Here is a 16,441-nt window from a genome sequence, read left to right as displayed (position 1 = left end):
GGGTCACTACGTCCTGCCAGCTGCACCATGTCTAAAATCCGGCCTGTCCTCACTGCCTTCCCTTTCCCATACGACCCTGTGCAGACCCCACTGTGGTGCTGCCATGGTGGCCCTGCCCCCACCCTCATGTCTGGCTCCTCCTCTCCACCATCACCTACAGAAGCAACAATAAATGCTAAACTGCCACACCCCACAGGTCAAATGCAGCTGAGCGTCCTGGGACCTACCCTTCCCCCTCGCAAGAAGCTCCGATCCCCAGCCTAGCGCAGCCAGGCTCTGAGGGTTAACGCAGCGTGACCTGACGGGTGAGCAGCAGGAAGGGGCTCACACACAGAGGGGCATCTAGCCTCCAGGACGCTCGCTCAGCTCATCCATCAGCTGCTTGTCCCTTCCCCTGCAGACCTGGCCAGGTGGAGCCCAACCCCGCTGAGGCAGGGAGCTGCCTGGGGAATGCACGCGGCCCCGACTCCTCCATCGCAGGGGCTGGAGGCTGTCTGGCCAGAGAGCCAGGAAGGGAAATGAGGAGGAAGGCGGCTGGGTTCCCGGTTCTCAGGCCTGTGGGCCCTCAGGGACCTTCATTTGGCTGCAGAACCCGTGAGCAAAGTCTGGTCTCCCTCTCTGATGTTTGGCTCACAGACCCAAGCTAGGGGTTGGCCCAGCTGTTCAGAGTCATCCCGCAAGCTGGGATTTCACCCCGGACCACATCCGGGCACAGGTGGCATGTATGTACAAACGAGTGAGAAAAAATATAAATATCGAAAGTGATACCCCTTTTCATTATGAACAAAATTAACCTATAAATTAAAATTGCATGTATGTATCTGTGCATAGATTTCAAAGCATTAGAAATAAAGGGATATTATTCTTTTCTGAAATGTCAGCTTTGCTGCTTTGACTTTGTTTCTGGTGTTTTGCCATTAAAGCAAAATCGTTCTTCTCAGTAACAACTCAGTATAACATGAGACAAATCCATTATGCAGAAACACTGCCACCCCGAGTTCCCCAGAGCAGCCCCAGCCCCTCTGCTCTCTGCTCCATGTCTCGTGAGAAAGATGCCACCAGCAAACGCGAGGGGCCTCCGCGAGGCCCTCCCGCCAACTGTGCAGCACGTGCTTTCTTCCTGTGTCATGTTCTCCCTCCACTGTACGTTTCCTTTAAAGTGAAGTCGTACTTGATCTTTCGTTTCCAAGCAGTGGGGATGACGAACTAGAGAAATCGGGACAAAGAAGTACAGGGAGTGGGGTGAGAAATGGAGACTAGATTGCGTGTACCCTTGTGAGCACGGGAGCAGGTAATTAAGAATGATCTCGGCCAGCATCTGTACAGAGAGCAATGCTCAGGGTCGGGAAAGACGCCCCTCTCTTAGGTCTGTTGTAATGATTAGGTCTCCACTGCACAGGTGACAAAAGGGGACTCAGAGGAGGTGACTTGCTGCCTTCCTCTTCTGTACATCTCTCTCATGGGGTGTAGGTGCTGTGAGCCTCGGATGGCAGACGTTAGAGTCCAGCGAGATGCTGGGTGCATGGGTGGCACTCAGACTGCTCACCGAACTGGAAAAATAACTGCGTGGAAGCAAAAATTCTGCCAAATGCAAAGCTCTGTGGCCTGGTGTCCCAAGCCCATCTTTGCCAGGCTAGGATCCAACAGAGCATGTTCACTGATTGGAGATTGGCCGATTCCATTCATGCATTCAGCAAATCTTTTTTTTTTTTGGAAATTTTTCCCATTCAATGTTTAGAGATAAAAGGGTTAACCATTCTGCAGGAAAGTCCCCTTTTCGTATTGAAATCTGATAGCGATTAAATCCGGGCATTTTTCCAAACTGCTGCATGAAGAGAATGCTGAAGGCCATCACCACACAGCACACTGCAACGTAAGGCCTCTTCCTCCACCAATCCTGGCACACTTCCAAAGTATACCCAACAACCACAGTGAGGCCAGCGAGGCCCCAGCCACATCTCAACAAATCTTGACCGGTCTCCTCCTCTGGGCAGAGCTCGGCTTGACGCTGGGACCACACCAGAGGCCGGACTCGGTCCCCTCCAAGAGCTCCTCGCTGAGCAGGGAGGCCATCTGTAAGTGACTCACTGCACAACGACGAGTCAGGTTCAACCTTGCCACGCTTGATGCAGCAACATGGCTTGCGAGGAAAGAGGAGGAGGTGAGGCCTCGTCTGGGGGCCTCTCTGAAGGCACCACGGTCGGGCTGTTCTTTGAAGGATGAGCAGGTGTCCAGGCGGAGAGGAGATCGTGAACAAAGGTGGGAGCAGGGTGCCCAGCAGGCTCCATGACCGAGACAGAGGAGCCAGACGAGGGAGGGCTGTGTGACAAGCTAAAGGCCGAAACGGTAGGACGGGGCCAGGCCACACACAGGCCTTTCCAGCCCTTTAGCTTCAATTCAATTCAAGAAGTTAAAGGGTTTTAAGATGGAGGAAGGAGGTCAGGACAAAATATCATTTTTATTCTCAAAAAATCTACCTGAGAGAAGAGGAATGGAACACTTATTTGGGTGTCGTCAGCAGCACTTGGCTGGAGACCCTGAACAGCTTGTCACTTCATAATCTTCTCAACAATGTTTCAAGGCAGAAACGTTCATGTCAGCCGAACAACGTGACGTCACTGAGAAACAGGGGCACCTGATGACACGGAGGCCGGGCACCCAGTAAGTACTAAAAGTGGGTCTCCACGGGCCAAAACGACTTCGTGACTCGGTGCTGCTGTGCCTGCCGCATAATGCAGTGCTCGTCCAGAGGAGGCGCCATGTCCCTGCATGAACAAAGAGATGTCCCTCCACCTGGGACACCTCACTGTGAATGTTTGCTGTTTAATGAACTGATAGAAAAATGCACGCATGAGTCAATGATCAACGCCAGGTTGGTATGGAGAAGTGAGTGCAGAAGGGCCCAGGAACCAAGGCAGTCGACAGTCATGGGTCTGCTGACACAGGTCACGTTTCAGGTCAGCGGCTCAGCTGCCTCATTCCAGGGCGACCCTCGCAGACACTGAGTAGGTTAAAGCCCTGGTTGGCCCCCCCACCCCCTCTACGACTCCCCAGACACCCAGCAGGTCTGGAAGGGGAGCTGAGCACTCACTCAGTCCTCTGCACCACGGGGAAGGATCCCATCCGGACGTAGGAACTCTGCGCCCCGTTCTCTCGCCTCCCCAGGATCTCCTTCACTCTGAACAAATCCATCAGGTCGAAACCTGCACGAAGAGAAGAGCTGGGGTGAGTCTGCTGAGAGGGGAACCCACTCCGCGAAGGGGGCTCGCCCGCCTGCCCTGGGGCGCGGCTGGGGGCTTACGCAGAGGAACTGTTCGAATGCATGCTCGGGAGCAAACGTGAACAACAGTAAGTCCAGAGGGGTCCAGCGTCCGTTTCCAACCCCAATTCCAGGAAAGGGTGCAGGAGACGCTGGGCTTTCCAAGGAAATGTGACCGCTGCAAAAGTCCAGGGTTGCGATCAGGCAAAGGCAAGTGGGAGGTGTCCCGCTGCGACGCTGGGGGCCTGGGAGTCCGGGAGGCCCACGGGGAGCACCTGACCCCCGCAGGCTGCTCTGCGGCCAAAGCGGCCATGCGGGGGAGGGCGAGCGTCTCACGCAGACACATGGGCCCCTTCCTGCAGCCACAGCGTGGCGACTCGCCTGGTTTCCTTTATCGCTGGGCTGCTTTCTTAAATGTAACCATTTTCAAGAGCGAAACATCGGCCAGAAGAAAACGGTCTTTCTTCCCGGTGCCGCATTCACTGAAAGGTGTTTTTCTTCTGCGTTGATGCTAACAGAGGACCTCAGGTGCTCTGGCAATGTGAAGCAATGGGCAAGCCAAGACTCTGGGCTCAGGCGAGTTGCTGGGGACAGAGGTAACCTGATTCGGTCACTGTCACGAGTTCTTGCTGGGGACCACAGTGGGAACCTCTGACCCATGCATGTCCTCTGTGAAATGCCATCACGAGTCGTCTCAGGCTCTGGCGACTGCTCCACCCCTTCCCCAGAGCCCCGCCCACCACTGCTGCCCTGGTTATACTGGACCAGACAAGGAACTGGGGAGGGGGTGTCCTGAGCAGACCCCCAGGGGCACCAGCTGATGGGAAATGTCACTGAATGAACGAGCAGAGAAGCCCTCATTCCTTCTGTTGGCACAGACCCAGCCTGCTTTGAGCAGACACTGGACGCCAGCCTTCACATGGCATGGGAGGACAAAGGGCATAAGGTGCCCCTGCTGCTCTGGACTCAACACCTCACAGATTCCAATGGCCCCAGCCAGAAGCAGCTGGCGGGACAGGGCTGGCGCCCCACACCTGGAAGTGGCCAGGGGGCCGGAAGCTCCTGACAATGGAGGGGCAGGAACCTGGGAATGCAGTGACTGGCCGGAAGGCCCTGCACAGCCCCATAGTCCCAGGCTCCGTGGAACGGACACCAGGTGGCAGAGGGCGTACAGGCTGTTGAGGGCTTGGGTTCTATTCCCGGGAAGACAGGCAGAACAGGTAGAAGCAGGTTCCAGAGCCTCTGTCCTGGGTCTGAACGCCAGTGAGCACTGGCCGGGGGCGTGGCCGGTGTCCTCGCACCTTCATCAGCTACGAGCAGACACGCGCAAAGCAGAGCTGCGCAGAATAGGCGCCTGCACCTGTCATCCCAGCAGCCTGGTGCAGGTGGGTTGACTGTTAATCTCTGACTCTCCTGCCTGCCTGAGGGAAAAGGTTACTGCAGCGGGGCACTGCAGGTGGGAGGCGGTGTGCAAGCGAAGCTGCCGGTTTAATTCAGGGAGTGAAGGCGGGGACAGGAGAGCACCTCGCTCAGACTCGCCGGGGTCCGGGGATGCCCGTTCATAGACTCTGCAGCTCCGCGACTTCAGGGCGATCGCTCCTGTCCCTAAAACTCCATTTCTCAGCCGTACAGAGCAGAACAGGGGCCGCTTCGCAGGACTGCCCGCGGCCTCACACGGATGCTAAGTGGTGGCTCTTACTCAGAATCTGGTGGACACATGCCCAAGGCCAGCTGTGCAAGGTTGGGGAGAGAACACAGAGGGCCTGTTCTCCCACTTCGCGGCTTCGTCAGCTGTCACCAGAAACTGCCACTTTAAGCTGGTTTCCCTCTAGCAGTTACACGCGGGAGAATGAAACCGTTTTATAAAAGCGAACATGTGCTCTACTTTCTGGTTCCACTTCTATTGGCTTCAATGAATAAAAACAAAGACTTAAACACGACCAAACTTTGGACAACAGGCAATTAACTAGGTGGCAGCAAAGGGCACCAGAGAAGAGATGAACTGCCTGCAATAAACACGGGCCAGGAAAGAAGACGAAAAACGTTCCCGGGGTAAACAGACTCAGGTGCAAGGCACCGGGAGATGAAGAAGCAACCTTGTCACGCGGAAGCCCGAGGCGCACCTCCCTGCTGTCTGCGGGCTGAGCCAGCAGGGAGGCCGCGAGCCAGCGACCGCCCCGTGCCAGGCGCCCACTGAGCACTCTCCTTGTCCTTCAAAGGTGTTCAAGGGACAAAGCCTTGCCGGACGGACTCCCGAGGGCACCAGTTGCTGTGGTGCGTCTGGCAAGGTGCTCACAGCTTACCCATCACAGGACTGTCTCACCCACTAGACGGTGAGCAGTTTGATGGGACCTGGTCTGACTCATGTTTTTATCCCCAAACAAGTCAGGAGCTTTTGTAGTTGTTCATGCTTGTGGCACCATTTGTGGAAAGAGGGAAGGAGAGAATAAAGAATTCACCAGACATTAGGGGCTCCCATGTAGTCTATGCCCCCTTGGCTGCTTAGATTCCAATAATGAACCAGACAAAACCCCAACCCCTCAAAGATTATTATCTGCTGGGAAAGAGATACACGAACGAGCAGGGTTAGTCAATGATAAGGAGGGAGACTGGCTGGGCTTGACCTTGGCAACCCAATGGGCTATCAGGGAGGGCTTCCCCGAGGTGATAAGGCTTGGCCTAAATTTGAAGAATGAATAAGATTTGGGCAGAGAAGAAAAGGCCACGCATGGTAGCTGGGTGTGCACAGGTCACTGGACCCAAGTCAGCCAGGTTCTTCTGGGAAACCTAGCTATTTCAGGGTGTCAGGAGCCACTGTGAGGGGCACGCTGGCCAGGAGTAAGGTAGGCAGCGGCAGGTCATCCTGGGTTCTGCCGGCCACATGGGAGATCTGAGTTTATTTCCGTGGGCAATAGGGAGCCATGGAAGGGTTTTACAGCAGGGGAGAAACACAACCCTGTTTCTGTTTTCAATGATGGTTCTGGCAGCTGTGGATGGAGGAGCTGGGAGACCAGCAAGGACAAGACTTGGTAGGATTTTTCCAGGGAGGAGGGATGGAGGAAGCTGTTGGCCTGGAGGCTGTTTGGGATTGATTATCTGCATGTGGGAGCCTATGTGGGAGGAGAGAAATCTAGGATATCTGTGGCCAAATTTCAGACCTGCACTGGCCCTCGTTAGCTTCCCAGGAAAACTGTAGGACGCCTTCATTCACTCCCATTTGCAGAACCTGTGGTCACCACAGCCGAGGGGGAACAGGGCTGGCGAGGCCACCCCCGAACCCAGGAGGGGCACACCCAGGCCCAGCAGCAGCGCGGCAGAGCAAGCGCACAAGGTGGCTGGTCCTCTTACCTGTGATTTCCTTGGTCCCGCCACTGGCGTGCTTGAAGCGGTCTCCTCCCACACGGACGCTGGGGCAGAGCACGTCTGAGAAAAGCGAGAGGAAAGAGATAGATGAGCAAACGTGACCACAGTCCCTCCGTGGGATGCGACCGCACACAGACACCTCCGCCATCTCACAGCACGCTGCACGTCCAGCGTGTGAAGCAGATGCAGACGTGAACAAGACATTGTCCCAACCTCGAAGGAGCTCAGAGTCACCTCCATGAGAGGGAGCCAGACACCAAAATCCATATGATCAACAGTGCAGTAAGTGACAGAAATGGGCACCGCTTGCTGGGGGGTTCAGGGCACAGACCCAACACCTGGCCTGCCTTGGCGAGGGCAGGGGAGCTTCCTGGAAATGTGATGCTTGAGGTTCTCTTAAAGAAACAGTAAGACTTCACCAGACAGATGAAAAACAAAAGGTGACACAGGCTGAGGTAGCCTCACTTAAAAAGGCACAAACTTATCCATGAAAATTCCAAGTCAGCAGGAAGTCACTGAAACGGGAAACATATGCTGGGGACCCACCAGAAAAGTGTCTCTTATGCCACCCCAAGGTGCTTTGAGTACACTTCCGGAAAGATGCAAATTCCAGAGGAAGCAAAACTGCTCAGTTACACAAAGACAACGGAGCGAGTTACACTGTAAAAAATGCTTCATTGTAGGTTATTACACAGATGTCTCCCTAAACGGCTTCAAGATTCCTCACTTAAAGGCAGTTGGAAGTAAAAGGGCCTCTTTCAGTTGCCCTAAAAATCCCAGGAGCACCAACTTTGAATTTTAAATTCCTAGGTCCAGCACAAGTCTCTAAATCTCTGTCTGGGTGTGAGCATCTGTGACATGGGAGGCCTTACAAAGCACACACTGTCACAGGGCTGCTTTGAGACTAAGCCCATGACAGGACCGGAACTAGAGAGGAGGCCCTCTCCCCAGTTTAACACCTGAGGCAACTTGGTGCAGACTCTGCCCGGCCCATGAAACAACGCGGTTACGCGCGTCATTACCGTAGCCTCGCGGTTACGCGCGTCCTTGCCGTAGCCACGCGGTTACGCGCGTCCTTGCCGTAGGCTCGCGGTTACGCGCGTCCTTGCCGTAGCCACGCGATTACGCGCGTCCTTGCCGTAGGCTCGCGGTTACGCGCGTCCTTACCGTAGCCTCGCGGTTACGCGCGTCATTACCGTAACCACGCGTTATTAGGCATTTCTGCCATCCCAGCGGTTCCACATGCAATGACCTCTTTTCATACTTGGGGCATAAATGTCCAAGGGTAGGACAGGTTTGGGGCCTCTTTGCCAATCAGCAGTGAGGAGGAATGAATAAGATCTTTCCTAATTCGGGAAGCGCTATTTTTAATGTTTATCCTAAGAGGCACCAGGAGGTCTGACAAGCCCCACGGAGGAGGTTATTTTGGAAACAGCACCAAGCTGTCTCGGACCAAACAGGAGAGAAGATACAGGCGATGTGTAAAATTTAGATGGCTCCACCCAGGACAGCGGCAGCTGTGGGGTGATGATCAATTCCTTTAACTTTGGCAGCCCGCTAGAGAGACTGGCTGGGGATCATGCATCATTTAAAATGAGTTGACTCAGAAGGTTCTATCTTTGATGATGACCAAACCCCTAGAGGCTGATGGCTGGAGCTCATGCTCTGAGCCACTGAGCCTTGTCTCTGCAAACATCCTCAGCAGAGAAGCTAATTCCTGATCCGAGGCAAGGACAGTCCGAAGATCATGAACACAAAGACAGAGATTCTTTTCCAAGATGCTAGAACTTGCCCAAACTGCTTTCAGGAATCCCTCCCCAGACCTGCTGCCAATCTCCTTTTGGGGCCATCACTAAGCCTCATGCATTCAGAGGCTCAAGGCGCAATTTATTACGGACTTGGTTAACTCAGGACAAATGCCTCCCAAAATATCCCCTCCAGCCAGGCCCCCAGGGTCCACCTGCTTGGCAGGGAGGTAGCGTTAGCATCCAAAGTCCCTCTCAGCCCATAACTATATTCCTTTGGCCAAAATATTTCCGCATCTTGAATAATGATCTATTTATTTCTGCATTAACTCATTTATTCAAACTGAAATATTTATAGAGCTCCAGACATGTTCCAGGCACTGAGTTAGTTCTAGGGACACACAAAGGGGATAACAGATAAATCACAGTCCCTGCCTTTAGGGCACTCATGAGCTGACTTGTAACAGACTCTGAACATATTGAGCCCAAGAAAGTGTCAGCTCTGCCATGACACCTTCGTGTCTCCTTGCTTCACAGACTCCTCCTTCTCAACCTCTGAGACTCTTCTCAACCTTGAGCCCCCACCACCCAGGGCGTTGCTGTCACCCCAACCTGGGTAAGGAGCCCTCCAGCCCGCCGTGTCCTAGAGCTGATGGCACTACGCCGAAGGCACCGACTGGCATGTCCGTCTCCCAGTGAGTGGGAGTCTGTGGACGAGACTGGATTAGACTGGACTGGATCTCAGTCCAGCTCTGCATCTACACTGTCCTCACAGTGCCAGGCACAGGACATGCCTTGAGTTCATGCAGAACAGAAATGACTAGTGACGCCTGAGCTGAGAAGCAAATGCTGAAGGGTGGACTAGACAGCCTTCCAGGCATGGGCTTCAGCGTCATGTTGATGAGCCGGCAAGAAGAGTTCGCCAACAGCTGGTCCTTCCACGGACGTGTGGCAGACGCCATCAGTCGTCAGCCTAACATCACGTTCCCGCTCTTTCCCGGCTAAAAGAATGCCATTTTTGTTCAGAATGGCAGAGTTTTTGGCCCAAAGAGAAAAGCTGCAGCTGGTTGGTCTAAGCCAATTACGGTTACTCTGGCCCCCATCTTTCCAGCCTCTCTTGCAGCTGGAAGAAACATGTGACCCAGTTCTGGGCCAAGGAAACAGATAACAGAAGTTTTCTGTAGTTGGGAGTGGGGTGGTTTCTTAAAAGGCTTTTGCTTTTCCTGATGTAAGGGGACAGATATGTAGATGGGGTTGGAAAGTTTCCTTTCTTTTCTCCCTCTTTCGAAGGTGGGACGTAACATCTGGGGAACTATCTAGAAGAATCAAAGAGAGAGAGACTCTAACCCTTGGCCAAAGGGTCTGAAGGCCAAGCTTCTCCTTCCAGATGCCCGAGGACAGTCGATGAGGGTGGTGAACACTGTTTCACCATTTTTCTGGCTAAAAAGCTACTGACAGACTGGGTTTCTTTCACTAGCCCAGTAAGGACAGAATTATCAGGTAATCATTCAGGACCAACAGAAGTGGTGGCTCTGGGATTAAAGACAGGAACAAGCTTTCAGGAATCGAAACATATATACAGTTAGGTCTGGGTTAGTCAGTTGATCTTCCTTTTTGAAAACATGAGAACACAAAAAAAGGACATGGCTGATGACAAAGCCCCTGCTCCCTGGAGCTCATTTACTGTCACCCACTGACATTTGTTTTTCCCTCAGGCTTTAGGAAAGGCAGAACATCCTAGACTCCTGGAGAAAGAGAAAGGTTTCTCCCCCAACAGTACAGGTTCCGCTCCACCAGAGGCCTCAACAGAGGCCGGGTACTGGCCTCCCCAAGGGGAAAACTCGCCCTCGGTTTACCAAATGGCGAAAAGAGAGTGTGTTTGCTTATCGGGAGGAGGAAGGTTGCACAAGATAATCTCTGATGTCCTCCTGCTTTTCAGTGACACATCCACGGTCCTGTCTGGAAAACACAGGCCCATGCCATCCCCTGACTCTCAGCCAAGAGGGTCCCCAGTTGGGAAAAGAGGGTGCTGGCAACTATTGAATTCCTACTGTGTGCCCATCACCTGTTATGTTATCTGCAACAACCATTCTAGGAAGATTGTTTCCATTACACAAATGTAAAAAACAGAGACTAAGGAAGTTAAGAAACTCGTGAGACAAGAGAAGTATCTAGATTTGAATAACGGTCTACCTGCATCTGCAATCTAGGGGTAGAGATGGTGGCCCCAGTCTAGGGGACCAGGAGGACCCATGGAAGTGGGAGCAGAGCCCAAGGAGGGCTCAGTGAGCAGGGATAGGAAGCAATCACTGCCCATCCATCACTTCATGGCAGCCGCTGTGGAGGGCAGCTGACCGCAGACGAGATGCCGACGTTCCAAGTGGGCAGGGAAGAGGCGGATGAGGAAAGTGATGAATCAGACACCAGCAGACGCGGGGCGCAGCTCTGCGGCTCCGAGGCCAGCCGGCCAGGAAACAGTCCACACATGTCCACTTCAGAGAGCCAACAGACACCGAGCCAGGCCCTAGGGCCCCAAGGATGACCAGACTAATGACCACACTCCTAGCAACGCCAGGACGGAGCACCCGCAGGTCCGGTCCTGTGCTGGACTGTGTCTGCCCTGCTCTGGGATGGAATTAGGTCTGTGACTGGCAGACACATGGAGATGGCTTACTCAGCACCATACTCTTCCACCCTGTTGAATATGTTGACACTTCTAACTGAATCCTCCCTAGGGCCTTACACGATAGGTGCTATCAGTTATAGACATGCAAGGAAAGGCACAGGCATAGAGAAGTTAGGAAACTGACTGCCCGAGGCCACTGATTAGCAAATGGGGCAGTGAGCACATTGGCTCCAGCACAGGCCCCTGACCAGTACCCCAATCGGTCTCTCCAAGGTCAGCCAGCACATAGGGCCAAGGCTGCTTGGTTCCAGAGCCCACAGGAATGGCCGGCCAGCTGGCAACCCCCCGAGGAGCCCCTTCTGCCCCAGGCGGCCCTGGCCCACGGAGGAGGGGCTCCTCACTCGTGTGTTCTCCAAGTTAGGCCCACGGGTGCCTGCTCCAAGTTAGGCCCACGGGTGCCTGCGTACACATGGAGGAGCCTGGGGCCTGCGGGGGCGGGCCACGAACACTTCGGCCTGCCCTCTATGGGTCCTAAACCCCAGACAGGTCCCGGTTCTCCCCCGCAAAAGCCAGCTGGGTGTGCAAGGCGGTGTGCCCTCCCGCTGTCTGGCCTCCTACGGCTGAGCCTCTCCCGCAGGCCTCTCCACACGACACCAAGACGGACGGAAAAAGCGAGGCCGTACGGAGCGGGGAGAACCCACGGGCACGGCTGCCGGCAGGTGCTGTCCAGCACCCTGTGCCACACGCCCCAGTGCTCCTATCGCCCCGCCCTGCAGGGGACAAACGGAGGCTAAGAGGACATAGAGGGTCTGCTTAATCACACCTCCCGCGAGTGGTGGAAACAGGATTCAAACTCGGTACGACTCCGGCAGGCTCCCCACTTGCCACCTCAAACCCGCAGGTATGCGGGTGTCTGGAAGCACCTGTACAGCATTTAAGCTGCGCTTACCTCTGGGGCCAGACTCGTAAGGGTTTTTATCCCCTTTACGTTTCTGCACAGGTGAGCCTTGAACAAGGCCGGCGATTATGACAGCCGACGCCCACGCAGTGGAAAACCCGCCCATGACTTTGACTCTCCAGTCGGCCCTTTGCATCAGGGGAGTCTAATGGAGCATGGAAAACAGTCTTTTCACATTCCCAACCATAGATTCCCAAATGCGAATGGAAAATGCTATTTCCTGTCTGTGGCCGGCTGAATCCATGGATGTGAAACTACAGATACACGAGCCGACTGCATTAACTGAAAAAAATCCACGTGCAACCGACCCACACAGTTCAAATCCTGTAGTTCGAGGATCGACTCTATTTTCAAATTTGTTTTAAAGATTTGCACGTGATTTCCCAGCACAGTTATTTAGACTATCGCCATTATTTTTTAAAATAGGGTCTGAGCCTTGCCGGGGACAGACGGAGGCTGCAGGGGAGGGAGCACGAGGACCAGTGTCTGGCAGCTGGCCACAGGGCTGTTTCTAGAGGTGAACCTGGAGTCCTAGGGGCCTGCACCAGCTGCCCAAGTTCCCAAGGAGGCTTGGAGAATGACAGAGGGCCCTGTGGTGATCAATATGCACTTCTGTACCCAGGAGCCACCAACAGGTGGCCAGGCCCATGGCTTTAAGGGAGCCACCATGGAGACGGACAGCAAGGCGGACTGATGGGACAGTGGTCTGCACACTGGACAGTAAACACCTGCCACGCTGGGATGGTCAGTGGTGGGGGCTGGGGAAACAACCCAACCAGGAACAAGCACATTCTGTGGAGTCCAAGGGACTGGAACTACAACCCGGGCCCTGGGCCAGGAGCTCATGGCATCCCTGGGGGCCTCTCTACACCCTCTGTGCAATGGTGAGAAAAGAAGGGGAGCACCTGGACCCCCACGGAGCACTGGCTACCAGTAAAGCAGCTTTACATGGTACAAGTACTCTGGTTTCACGGCAACCCCGGGAAATAGGCACGCTTACGCGTAGGGAAGCTGAAGCTCGGAGAAGCTGAGTAACTTATCCAACATCATCACACAGCTAGCAAGTGGCACAGGAAGGAGTTGAGCCCAGGCATGAGGCTTGGGCAGTAAGCGCTGGACCACTATTCCATCCACACGTCTCAGCACTGGAAAGCACCCTACATGCAAATATAACCAGCAGCCAGTCACTGGACAGCGACATGGTCTCTGGGCCACACGCTGCTTGCATTCAGTCCTCTACCAGCTCTGTAGGGCAGATATTAGCATCTGTGCTTTTACAGGTGAATACGGAGCTTTCCCAGGTGTAAAAACCAAAGATTTGTTAACTACATCCCAGGGTCATGGTACGGACCACCTCCACTTCCCATCGTAGAACTTTCTGGACATTCCTGGCCTGCCTTTCCCTTTCGGGTCAAAGTGCATTGGCACTGGCTGCCACCCCAGAGGCCCCAGATCCTGGCTGATCAATCTCTATTTTCCAGGTTCGTTAGGCTGGAGAGAGGATGTAGTCAGGCTGCCAAGTATTTGGAGGGAATGTTTATGTAAGTGTTTTAGAGACAGCCTGGTGGAAAATGACAAAATACTGCAAAAAAGAAAAAAAAAAAAGAAAGAAAAATCCCCCTGGACGTGCTAACAGCCGTGAACACTGCATCCATGAGCGCAAGGCGACATGTCCTGTCTCAGGAGGAGCTGGCCCAGCACGAGGCGTGTGGACTGGGCTCTGACACAGCTGGGACTTTCCTGACACTGAGTCGGACTATGCCTATTTCTGTTTGGAGCCAGAACAAAGGACACAGTGACAAGAGTAGCCCATCAGAGCCCCCTCTCCTCTTCCAGCCCAAACACACACCCATTCCCTGGTGCAAAGTGAAGCAGAAACAAGGCCACTGGGAGGACCCACACGATCCCCTAGGTGGATGGGGAAGTCCACGACCTGACCTGTCACGTCAGTTTCTCCTTCTGTTTCCAAACCTGGAAATAGGTGTAAAAATTTGTAGGGTTTTTTTTTTTCTATCCAAGGTTATCTTGAAGATTAAGTAGGACAGCGGATGGGGAGTTGTTGGCATGACCAGGGAGCGGGCAGAGGTAGTAGATACCCAGCATCTAATATGTGCTCATTCATTCATTCAGCCAAAACATATTTGCCAAGCACCGGCACATACGTCCTTGCATAAGGAACAAACATGCAAACTCACAGGCCAGGTAGCCCTGCCCTGTTGGTGGCCACATGCCAAAAGAAGCGGCAGAGAACACACGCAGAGACGGATATGCAAAAGCAAGCTGGTTCTCGCGTGTGATCAGTGCTGTGGACAAGATATGCTAGCGATGTGATGGATGCTGGGTGTGGGGCCAGGACGCACACCACACATGCTGACCTGGACAAATCTCCTGGCTGAGTGACCTCAGAGCTGAAAACCAAGAAGGTGTGAGCCAGCCAGGGGGAGAGCCGACAGGCAAAGGGCTCTGGCAAACTCAGAGACCTGCGGAGGCAGGGGCTGGCTTGCCCTGGGGGCTGGGAGGGCAGCTCCCCTGCAGCTCAAGGAGAGAGAGGAGAGAAGGGAGGGTGGATGCTGGTCAAGGGAAGCCTAGTCTCAACCACAGGCACGGTCTAGCATTCAAGGCAATGAAGAGATGCTCTGCCTGCAGTACGAGGGACCAGGGAGCGGGCAGAGGTAGGTACTGTTGTGAGCGTGACCTGGCCGTGACCTAGCCGAGGAGGAAGGTGTGGTATCAAATGTCCAGGTTCCACGGACCTCCTTTTCCTTCGGGGAATGTCCAGTGGGCCCAGCACCAGTAGGTGTCACCAGAGACTGCCAGGACCTCCTCTAAGAGGGGCTCCTGGCTTTGGATTTGAAAGTTGCTAGGGCACGGAGGTATCTAAAGTGAGACTGCTGAGGAGAGAGGGAGGGAGGGAGGGAGGGAGAAAAGAAGTCTAGAAGCTAGGTCCCAGGCCCCGGACACTGAAATGCGGAAGAAGAAATGGCGCGGGAGGGGAGGCTGGAGAGGGAGGAGAACTGGGGAGAGAGGTCTGGAGGTTACGCGGAGGGAGCGGTTCAGGCCGCGGGGAGCTGTTCACAAGTCAACTCCTGCACATGTGTCACATAAGGATAGGGCAGCATATGCCACGGGATTAGACATCGGTGCCCAGGTCATCACGAGCCTGAGTGGGGGTCGGGGCGACAGCCTGAGTGGCAGGGAAGCAAATGGGGACGGCAGGGCCAGTAGGTATGCCAGGACCAGACTCTTCTTTCTCTGACCTCCGGTTTTAGGGGTGCTCCAAATACCTATCCACGTTATCTCTAGTAATGGCCAAAGGGGAAGCTCTTTGGGGACACCCCCGGAAAACACACCTGCTCCCAAATGCTTCTGAAATATGTCTCTTGTCTTTACAAGAGTTTCCCTGTAAAATGATTTTTTAAAATTTTCACCAAGAAAATTAGAGATGCTAATTACTCTGCTTCAAAGTTGGAGTTTTGCAAGTGGGTTTGTCGACTGTCACTTGGTTCACCTGGAAACCAACAAGCTCATTATTCCAAGGAATTGACAGTGACAGCGTTGAAAATGCCTCAAAGATTCAGCCCGAAGGCCACCACGCTCACAGCGGGCCTCCTCTTCTCCCACCTGCCCTCACCACGGGACCTGGGCGCTGAGCAAATCATCACCTGAACCCCGATTACCCACACGCCCGGCGCTTCTGCAGGACCGGAGAGCAGGGGACATCCCCAAGGACTTCATCGTATGGCGAGGGGCCTAGGTGAGAGGGCTGCTGAGCAGAAATACACCGCCCTTCTTCCTGTGTGGATTCTCAGATGTGAAGAAATACAAAAACTAAGGAGTGGCCAAATGCAGGATCATCACGGGGACCCAGAGGAGGGCGGGCACTTTACTCTGGCCCACGGAGAGGAGATGAGACTTTCCATGGCACAGTGGAAGAGAGAAGGTGAGACAGGGTGTGAAGAAGGCCTGCGGGTCTGGTGACGACGGACCAGCGCAGCCCTAAGTCACTCTGTGACCGGGACAAACCATCTCTCCCCTCAGTCTCAGAAAAACATAGGATGGGCTGAATGAGCTCAGAATGCCTCCCTAGGGAGACACTGCTGCCTCCTCCAGTGGTCTGTGGTTCTCAGGGGAGATGGGCAAACAAGATAAGGTGCTATTTGGTTTTTTCTAGTCGTGACCACATTCTCTCCATTAGCGTGTGGCCTGGGATCAGACAGATCTGTATTCAGACTCAGGGTCATGTCCCCAGAATCAGAACACCAGTGACAAGGGCAGGCCGTAGGGATGAAGGGCCAGAGCCCCCAGGAGAAGGCAGGGGCCAGGCTCAGCCCTCTCCCTCGTCAGGTCCCTCATGTCTTGTGAGAGCAGACGGCAATGCCAGGACCCTTCACCGGGTCCCAGGTCACTGGGGAGGGGTGGACTGAGCCAGCCCTGCCCCTCCCCCGGAGGGCTGGTGGAGGTGGGCTCCTGGCCCGGCCACTGGCTGCATT

The 16,441-nt window shown here is 54.3% G+C and overlaps 1 protein-coding gene across 1 annotated transcript in view; it reads right to left on the bottom strand.

Annotated features, from left to right (window-relative positions):
* COL22A1 (collagen type XXII alpha 1 chain) overlaps positions 1-16,441 on the bottom strand; it is a 191,307-nt gene that overhangs the window by 159,890 nt on the left and 14,976 nt on the right. Inside the window, exons 3-4 of the mRNA XM_011373400.1 lie at positions 6,608-6,682; positions 3,092-3,203 (exon numbers count right to left, since the gene is read on the bottom strand). Of these exons, the coding sequence (XP_011371702.1) occupies positions 3,092-3,203; positions 6,608-6,682 (187 nt within the window). The remainder of the gene's footprint in view (positions 1-3,091; positions 3,204-6,607; positions 6,683-16,441) is intronic.

The sequence above is a fragment of the Pteropus vampyrus genome, unplaced genomic scaffold (genome assembly GCF_000151845.1).
Source record: "Pteropus vampyrus isolate Shadow unplaced genomic scaffold, Pvam_2.0 Scaffold224, whole genome shotgun sequence".
Classification (NCBI taxonomy): Eukaryota; Metazoa; Chordata; class Mammalia; order Chiroptera; family Pteropodidae; genus Pteropus; species Pteropus vampyrus.
This window is presented reverse-complemented; position numbering and strand designations above follow the sequence as displayed.